Source organism: Aethalodelphis obliquidens, unplaced genomic scaffold, assembly GCF_003676395.1.
Source record: "Aethalodelphis obliquidens isolate GAN/ISIS:26980383/991018 unplaced genomic scaffold, ASM367639v1 scaffold26, whole genome shotgun sequence".
In the NCBI taxonomy this organism is placed as follows: Eukaryota; Metazoa; Chordata; class Mammalia; order Artiodactyla; family Delphinidae; genus Aethalodelphis; species Aethalodelphis obliquidens.
In genome coordinates, this window is record NW_020837970.1 from 6,119,724 (window position 1) to 6,129,508 (window position 9,785).

The following is a 9,785-nucleotide window of genomic DNA, read 5'->3' on the forward strand; positions in this document are numbered from 1 at the left end:
CCTGTGCTCCGCAACGGGAGAGGCCACAACAGTGAGAGGCCCGCGTACCGCAAAAAAAAAAAAAAAAAGAAAAGAATACATGTATAAATTTATCTGCGACAAAACTGAAATGGTATTATGCATAAAATGTTCTCTAAGGTGCTTCTCCCGTCTTAACTGTAAACATTTTCTAATGTCAAAAAAAAACGAAGAAAAACAAAAAAACCTTTCAAAGAACCTGACTGACCAAAAGTCAAATGGCTCAAATACTATAAGTACAAAGAGCCTAAATTATGCTCTGATGGCAAAATGACCCAATCTTCGTACAAAGGCAGAATCTAACAACCTCATTATACTTTAAGAATCATACCTGGAATATAGTAAGTATACCATAAATGCTAACCATTATGATTATTTCCCATATTCCATGGGTAGGCAGCATCTTACTTCTCAGGAATGCTTGCAAACAAAAGCTTCCTTCCTCGGGCTTCCCTGGTGGCACAGTGGTTGAGAGTCCGCCTGCCGATGCAGGGGACACGGGTTTGTGCCCTGGTCTGGGAAGATCCCACATGCCACGGAGCGGCTGGGCCCGTGAGCCATGGCCGCTGAGCCTGCGCGTCAGGAGCCTGTGCTCCGCAACAGGAGAGGCCACAGCAGTGAGAGGCTCGCGTACCACAAAAAAAAAAAAAAAAGAATAGGGCAAAAAAACGCAGAATGAAAATTTCATTAACATCGGGGGAAAAAACAGAGTATATCTTACTGATGGTGGATAACACCTTTTTGTGGGAGAGCAATATTATGTAAGAAATAAACTTGTTTTCCTATTAATATCAAAGAAAGTTGACAGTACAGTCTTAAGGATGGGGGAAAGAAATCTGCAAAAATCTTTTGACATTACATATCTCCCTATTTACAGAAAAACTCAATTACAATAAATGAGAGGATGTGTAAGAATAAGCTAAGGCTGGCACACTTCCATTCGTCAGAAAAATTACTTGTAATCAAGTTGTTTTCTACAGACTTTTCACTTGTGTAATTTTAAAATTAGGAACCAAGAGCATTTTTCCACAACTTTAAAGTGTATTTCCTTCCTAAGGAACTTGAGTCATCAACTGTGTCTGAGGCATCACACTGGGTTGACCAATGCTTCTTATATTTGATATGTATTCACTCTGATCTTGAAGCACTAAATACCATTAACAAAGCTGTTCTTCCAGGAACTATAGTGTCCTATATTTCAGCAATATACTTAAGTGCCTTTACTGCAGTCTTGGAAAAGTTACTTCTAAATTGTGACTTCAAACTTAAGCCACAGTATCTATTTCTTCACTAGAAACCAGTCAAATCATTTTCTACAAATATCTACACCTAACAGTTACAAGTGAAAGCTCAAAATAGGAGAGTATGTCTACAATTATAAGCATATTCCAACATACCCACTTTTTCAGATATGCTCGTCTCTAAGAATTAAAAATAGTAAAGTTAGCTGGCTCAAAGTGAAATTATAAACTATAAATTTTAAACTAAATCTATCACAAAGGACATAAAACATCGATAGTGAAAACCTACCAATTGTATTAAACTTCAACTACTTATGAAATACAACTTAAAAATCCAAAAGTGGAATACGTACATAATTTAGATTTCTATGCTGATTTGAAATGCCTTTACACCATTTCAAGTAAATGCAAACATAAGTACAGAGAAGGGACTTTGACTTTCAGCCCACCACACACACACACACACACACACACACACACACACACACAAAATGGCTCCAGCTACCACTGCAATGTTGATATATATTTACTCCACACTTTGCATTTTATCCTAAACCTACTCTCAGCACCCCACCCTTCTCCCATATTGTACCCCAAACCATCTGCCTCCACCTCCTTCCAGGAAATCTGATGTGTAGATAAAACAATTCTGCCAAAGGTGCTACCAATGACAATAAGGGGAGGGAGAGATGGAGTTATGAAAAAGACATGAAAGTTTTTGAGTACTTATGAGTTAAAATTTTGAAGAAAATAAATTGTGAAAAGTTGAAGTTGAATAGAACTAATTCTGAAGAGAGATTTGCAGAGTAAGCTACTGGTTAAGTGCCTCAAAGTATCTTTCCACAGAAACTAAAATCCTGCTAATCCATGGCTCTTCTGGGTTAACGAGAAACTGGTTTGCTTTGGTTTTCAGATAATCCTCATGGGCTATCAGTCATTCAATCACTACTATAAATTAAGAGAATCAGATTTTCTTCCCAAATGCAAACTCAAAGATGAAGAATGGGCAATGCTGGAAAAAAAATTTTTTCCTAACTGTAGTGCACAGAACACTGGAGGAGGAAGGCTTCAACAGGATAAGAATATGGGGAGTTTATGTGACTTGAGTAATCAAGACAGTAAGCTATCAGAAATAACAAAAACAATAAAAAAGATGAAGAGGACAAAGACAGCAAATTCCTTGCTAGAGCAGTTTCTCAGCCTCAGTTTTGGCCCGATAATTCTTTGCTGTGTGGGGGCTGCCCTATGCATTGTAAAAGATGTTTCACAGCATCTCTGGCTTCTACCCACTAGATGCTAGTAAGCATTCCTCAAGTTGTGACAACCAAAACTATCTCCAGACTACTTATAAATGTTTCAGTGTCTGCTTGTGTATACATTTTAACTACACATTAATTTTTTAAAAGCTACAAAACCACATAAATACTATGATGTAAATTCATAATAACAGGCATTTTAAAAGACTGAATGATTAATATTAAAAAGTGATAGAACTGTGTTCGAGAAGGAATTATGGATTTCTCAAATTCTAGTTGCTAATGTTTGATAATGATGTTCTAGTATTTCAACTTTTAAAAATACATTTATTTATCTATATTTTGTAACTAATAGATTCCAAATGAAATTAGGCCTGGAAACAACATATTTTTAACAATATTTGCACATCACTTTACAATCTCTTCAGCATTTTACAAACTTCTCCCACTTAATTCTTAGGAAAAAAGAAGCAAATTAATATTCTACCCAATTCATAAGTATAGGATTCTATCCATATTCTTTTGAAAATTAAATCCAAAGTTCAAAGTTTTTCAAAAAATATGTGTACATATATATCCCTTGCAATCATTAATGCAAGCAAAAATAAACGAAAGAAAATTCTGCTCCACAAATCATATATGTACATTTGCCTCAAACGCAGAAGTCACATTCTTTTCCCCAATTTGTGTCTGAAATAGGAATTTCACAATTCACATATAATCAACAGTATCAAGCATAGTCTTTTCTCACTGTTGTGGCCTCTCCCGTTGCGGAGCACAGGCTCCAGACGCGCAGGCTCAGCGGCCATGGCTCACGGGCCCAGCCGCTCCGTGGCATGTGGGATCTTCCCGGACCGGGGCACGAACCCGCGTCCCCTGCATCGGCAGGCGGACTCTCAACCATTGCGCCACCAGGGAAGCCCTCAAGCATATTCTTGAACTGAAGAGCCTAATTCCAACTGAAGGACAGTAAATATATACTTGTAAGGTAAAAATATACTCGTTAATGTACCTTTAACTTCTCCTCTCCACCTCAAATTCACCAAACTTCTATCTCCCAACTGTCAGGAACAGTGCTTCCCAAGTGACTAACCACAGATTATTGAAGGACTGTGCAAAGTTTTAACCAATGCCCAACAAAAGTATTAGTTTGCAAGCAGGATAAAATTCAACTCTGACACACATCCCAACCTATAACCTTCAATCTAGATTCAAGATCTTAGACATTTTCAACTTCAAAGGCTGAGGTCCTCAAAGCTTTATAAAACGACACTCTCTCCAATGCAACAGCCTCTAAGATCCAAACTCAACACAGAGTAAGCCCTCAATAAATTGTGATACCTTCACATTAAACATTTGCCAAGTTTTACTAGTTTTTCTTCCATATGATTTCTTGTTGTACCCGTATTTGTTTCTACAATCACTACCCTAACCCAGGACTCAATCACCCAGTTCATCAAGCAGCTAATTTATTCCTTATTGTATCATATCCCAACTGCTCAGCCAACCAAAATTCCACAATACTCTTCTTCATGGTTATCATGGCCTATTATATGAATAATGAGTCCCAGGCATTATGGCCCAGTTAGCATTTCTCCTTATTTCCTGCCATGGACTCTCCATTCCAGGCAAGTAAGCCTACATGCATCTTACTACACTATAAGCCATTCTCTTCTATCTCAAAAAGCTCTCCCAAACTGGCTGATGTCCCTCCAGCTTAATAAATCCTCATTTCAACTGCAGCTACAATACATAATTGGAACTCTATTTTTATATCTTGGCATTTCTGTCTACTCTGACAAACTCAATGTTTTTTCTTCTCTTCTCACTCAAGACTGTGCCGTCATGACTCCTACGAGCCATAGACATACAATAAACACTGGTGACTAAACAGCAATGTTCTAACTGTACATGTTCTCACATTGTTTAATTGGAATTGTAGTAGCTTCAGAATGAATTCACCCAACATCAAAGAGAGTCTACACCCCCTGAGAACTATTCTCAGTACTGCTATTTCCTGCAACCTAGCTAGGACAGGACTGTCCCCACCCCAGTAGTCCTAAGGCAAAGCTTTCACACTGCTAGACAGCAGTGTTACTGCCCTCATAGGAATCTAACTGGCAGGATTATTCCAGTTTTTCCATTTATCCTTAGTATTGCTCCTTTTTCCAAGTACAAAAATTGACAGCTAAAGCAAGTTTAGCCCCAAACTGTAAGCTGTTCTTATACTAAACCTCCATCATTTAAGATTAAATTCAGCCCATTTAAAAGGGACACAGGGGTTTCCCTGGTGGCACAGTGGTTAAGAATTCGCCTGCCAATACAGGGGACACGGGTTTGAGCCCTGGTCCGGGAAGAACCCACATGCTACGGAGCAACTAAGCCCGTGCACCACAACTACTGAGCCTGTGTGCCACAACTACTGAGCCTGTGTGCCACAACTACTGAAGCCAGCACACCTAGAGCCCATGCTCCCCAACAAGAGAAGTCATCTCAATGAGAAGTCTGCACACCACAACGAAGAATAGCCCCCACTGTCTGCAACTAGAGAAAGCCCGTGTGCAGCAACAAAGACCCAACGCAGGCAATAATTAATTAATTATTTTTAAAAAGGTATGGGGGGCAATGGGTAAAATGCCTAGGCTTTGAGGTCAAACTGGCTTGGGTTTGAATATCTAATTCACCACTTAGCAGGTGGATGATGCCAGAAAAATTATTTCTTCAAGCCTGTTTCTTCAAATGTAAAATATCACCACTCCCTCATATATGTTGAAAAGCGAAACTTCTAACACAATATCAGATACACAGCAGACATCACAGAAATGTCCCTTTACTCTCCCTGCTCCATCCTACAAGTTCGTAAGATAATTTTTAAAATATTAGATAATAAACACCCTTGAAGATCTTAAACAAGTTATAAAAGGGAGATCAGAAAAGACAGAGGTGCTTGCCATGCCCAGTTCTCTCAAACCCTGCTACTCAGAGAGGTCCTGTACACACAAGAAAAGATACTGCTAATGTAGGGGATGGCTTGAAATGGGCCTTCTCAAGATGATACAGCTAACTGGATTATCAATCTCAGGTTGAAAAGATGAAGAGTCAGAGCTCCTTAAAGACAAAAGACACGACTTCCCTGGTGGCGCAGTGGTTAAGAATCCGCCTGCCAATGTAGAGGACATGGGTTCGAGCCCTATTCCAGGAAGATCCCACATGCTGTGGAGCAACTAAGCCCGTGTACCACAAATACTGAGCCTGCGCTCTAGAGCCCACTAGCCACAACTACTGAGCCCACGTGCTGCAACTACTGAAGCCCGTGCGCCTAGAGCCTGTGCTCAACAACAAGAGAAGCCACCGCAAGGAGAAGCCTGCGCACCGCAATGAAGAGCAGCCCCCGCTCGCCACAACTAGAGAAAGCCCACACGCAGCAACGAAGACCCAACGCAGCCAAAAATAAATAAATTTATTTAAAAAAAGATGAAGACAAGAAGTCTGTCCCCTTTATTAATTTCATCATAGGCCCTTACTTGCTGTTAAAAGTGAAATAGTTTAAGCTTAAACTTTGATACTTTTAATACTTTTGGCCAAACTTCCAGAAAACTTATTTCTTTATAATGCATGCTACAAAGCGAAGCATTTACACCAGATTTTTTAATATAAAAAACATGTCGGAATTCCCTGGAAGTCTAGTGGTTAAGACTCCGCACTCTCACTGCCAAGGGCCCCAGTTGGATCCCTGGTCATCGGGGAACTTAGATCCCCACGAGCCGTGCCTCCATCAAAAAAAAAAAAAAGTGTCATATTCTAAAGTTCATTTAAAGTATGATTTCATTAAACCAAAACATGGGACTGAATTTACTGCTACAGCTAAAATACCTGTGGACCTCTCAAACACACCAATTAATTTTTTTAAAAGAGGAGAAAGAAAAAACATCAACTCACCAACACATTTGTGTTAAAAAAGTATAATTCACACATACATAAAAATTCTTTGGGCTATACTTAATCAGAAGTTCTAATAAATTTATAATGTGGTTGCATAAAATATTTTTATGTATATATTTGAGTCATGTCTAAATAGACATTAAACTCTAGAAAATTTATGGTATCTTCCTACAAATACAGCATAGGCTGGGACATGTGCAAGAAATGGACAACTTTAGGAAAGTTTAGTTTTATGATTCTAAACACATTCTCTTTTCCAGCTTCTCACCAACACACTAAGAGCAAGAAAAAACTAATGCAAAACAGTGACTGACAAATCGGATAGGGGAAAGCAACTAAAAAGGATAATTAAGTACCTAAAAATGATTTATACTTTAAAGTTAAATCCATATTTCCACTACAGCTTCTTCTAATCTACACAAACATATTCAGTCTCTCATAAGAGAATCTGTATGTATTCTATTCTATCATCCTCATAAAAACTTCTTACAAACTTGACCATAAAAGCTCAGATTTGTAATTAAAATATTATATATTACAATTAAATTACAAATATCTCCATACACCCAAAAGCTACAATCTTGATGCTAATTTTAAAATGAAAGATTTTAGTGTCTTTTTGAAAAAGTTCTGCTTAAAACAAATATCAAAAAGTAAGTAACCTTTTAACCAATGTTTAATGCGAAATGGTACTTTATAAATGACTCCAGAGTTCTGAATTTAGAAAATTTTTGTTTAAAAAGGGCCTTAGCCCACAAAGATTATGCTGTCAATTTATACTTTTTCTTCGACCATCAGAATACACCAGTTTCTATTCTTACTGTTTCACTCTTGAAAAGCAAAGGACATTTTATAGACTACTGCTCATCAGGAGTTTAAACTGCCTCACGTGGACGCCTTACTTTTTACTACCTCATAGAAACCGGTGTCTAACAAAAAGTGAAAACAGAAATTTCTTGTAAGCCACATTTAGAACTTAAATACAAATGTAAAAACAAAGGCCCTTATAGAGGGTATCCAGCACAGATATTTCAAACTAAACATCTACTAGAAGCTCCTAATCTGTTTCGCTAGAAAATGAACACTACAAACTACAATAGAAGTCTACCTACAAAGTATCATCCTCAGACGAAGTATAAGACAGGACAAAAATATGCTTGGCTCTGCAGTCAAAGTTACAAAGAAAAGAACGAAAACAATCCACTACATGAAATATTCAGATATTTTCTAAATTATCAAATTTGTCTATACTAATCCAAAGCACTCCGGAAAAACTTCCAATCTAATTCTCTTAAACATATTTTAAGGTCTTTAAGTATACTATGGAGGAAGTCAAAAAGTTAACCTAAAATAAAGCACTTTACACAACAACAAAATGATGCAGTTGGTCCTGGGATACAATGGAAATGAAAATCGTCTTCAAAACTGGAGTAATCAAGAAATTATATGCTTTTAGCACACTTAACGCCAACGTGGGGGGTGGAGGGTTGCCACTGTTTTGACAATCCACTAATTACACTGTATGTCTACTCCACCTGAGAGTTTAATAAAACTCTTCAAGTTGGGTCACCGAGGGACTGTCCCTCTAAAAGACGCAATCCAGCCTACAGATCAGTGAACATCCCGAAAACGGCTTATCTTTCTCCCCACCAAAACCTTTCCCCTGGGCAACAAAATGTTTGCACTGAACATAAACACACCCTACCGCAATCTCTCTCCGAACACCCGGACAGAGGCGGGGCACTCTGGAGAGCGGTAGCCGCCCGGCTCAGACGAGAAGGAGACCACTGTTACCCCTCCACGGGCGGCCCCTCTGCAGAACCGGGTCGGTCTGGATCGCCGCGCCCGGTAAAGAACAATACAATCGCAACTTCCCACGAGCCTGCGCGGCGGTTCTCCGCGACTGAGCGGACTCCGGAATTCGCCACCAGGCAGGAGCTGGGGGCGGAAGGGTGAGGAGGGTGAGCGCGGGACCAGGATGGCAAAGACCGGCGGCCCCGCGGCAGTTGCCCGCCCCGGCGCCCGTCGAGCAGGCTGGAGGGATGGTGCTGCCGGCCTGAGCACCACCGGCTCTCGCCTGGCGACCCGGATCTCGACTTTGCTTCTCAGGCAGGCGACCCCAGGCTCCCCTGCTGCTGGGGCGGCAGGGGGCGGGAAAGGCCTCGCCGAAGGCTCGGTGCCTCCTCGGCCCGCCACGGAAGGGAACGCGGTCGGGGTGCAGGGGACAATAGGGAGCGGGGAGCGCTGCGCGCCCGAGTGGCGCCGCCGGCCGGCCGGGCTGACTGACGCGCCAGCCACACGGAGCGACTGGGCTCCGCTCGGCCCGGCCGCCGCTGCCGCTGCGCGGTCTGCCGTGCTCACCGCGCCCCCGGCGCTCGGGGTCGTGCCTCACCTCCCAGTCCCGCCGCCCAGGAGAGGAGCAGAATTAACACTCTCAGAAACACCATCTTCCGCTGCCGCTGCCACCGCCTCCTCCTCACGGGTTAACAGCAGCACATCGATCCGGAGGGAGAAGCTGAAGAGGCTTGGTCCGGAGCCTCCACGGGGAGCCGGGACCTCCCCCGGCAGGAGAAACGGCGAAGCACCTCCCTCTCGCCCCACTTCAGGGGCCGGCAAAGCTCCCAGCACCTCCAAAACAGGGACCTCCCTCCCCCTCGTTCGTTTCCTTCCTCCCTTCCCCGCTTTCCTTCCCTCGCTCCTTCCCTCTTCTCTACCTCCCTCCCCCCGAGCCCGGTACCTCCGCCTCCTTCCTTGCCACGTGACCGGCGAGCGCCCAACCAGCAGGCGGAGCCGCACCCCTTCCTCCCGCCCCTCCCCCTCCCCCAGGTGCCCCAGGGGCGCGCGCATGCGCGCTGCGGCTGGTTCCCGGGCTCCTCGGCCAGCAGCTGCTTCCTGTCCGCAGGCGGAGAGCGGGGATTGGGCTTGGGAGGCGGGGTTTCCTGGGGTTCCGCCCCCGGACCGGAGCGCAAATCTGCGGACCGCGTAGGGCTGATTCTTAGAGCTGCTGAGAATTGTCTCTTGGGTTAAAATGGGAGAGTCAAGGGGCAGCTGTCCACTTCTTAACTTCACAGGGAATGGAGATTTTGGTTACTTCTTTTTTTGCCTCTCAGAGTGCACGACGTCTACTAAGTAAACAAAAGCAAAGTCCCCCACCAAAAAAGCCAAGTGCGAACAAGCGGTAATTACAAAGGAGACAGCCGCCAACAATCAGAACTTAAATGTAAAGACCTTCCAGCAGCAGAAACACAGCCTGTCATATCTTTCTGATCGCTTTACAAATTTGTGGCACAGATCAGGCCTTAGCCATTCTGAAAGCATGCCGCCTCAA

At 42.6% G+C, this 9,785-nt stretch overlaps 1 protein-coding gene across 2 annotated transcripts in view; it reads right to left on the minus strand.

The window, feature by feature from the left end:
* ADAM10 (ADAM metallopeptidase domain 10) overlaps nt 1-9,341 on the minus strand; it is a 111,957-nt gene extending 102,616 nt beyond the window's left edge. For both annotated transcript variants that reach the window (XM_027123144.1, XM_027123143.1), the window contains exon 1: nt 8,850-9,341. In XM_027123144.1, the coding sequence (XP_026978945.1) occupies nt 8,850-8,904 (55 nt within the window). In that variant the 5' untranslated portion in view covers nt 8,905-9,341. The remainder of the gene's footprint in view (nt 1-8,849) is intronic.
* Between the last annotated feature and the right edge of the window lie 444 nt (nt 9,342-9,785).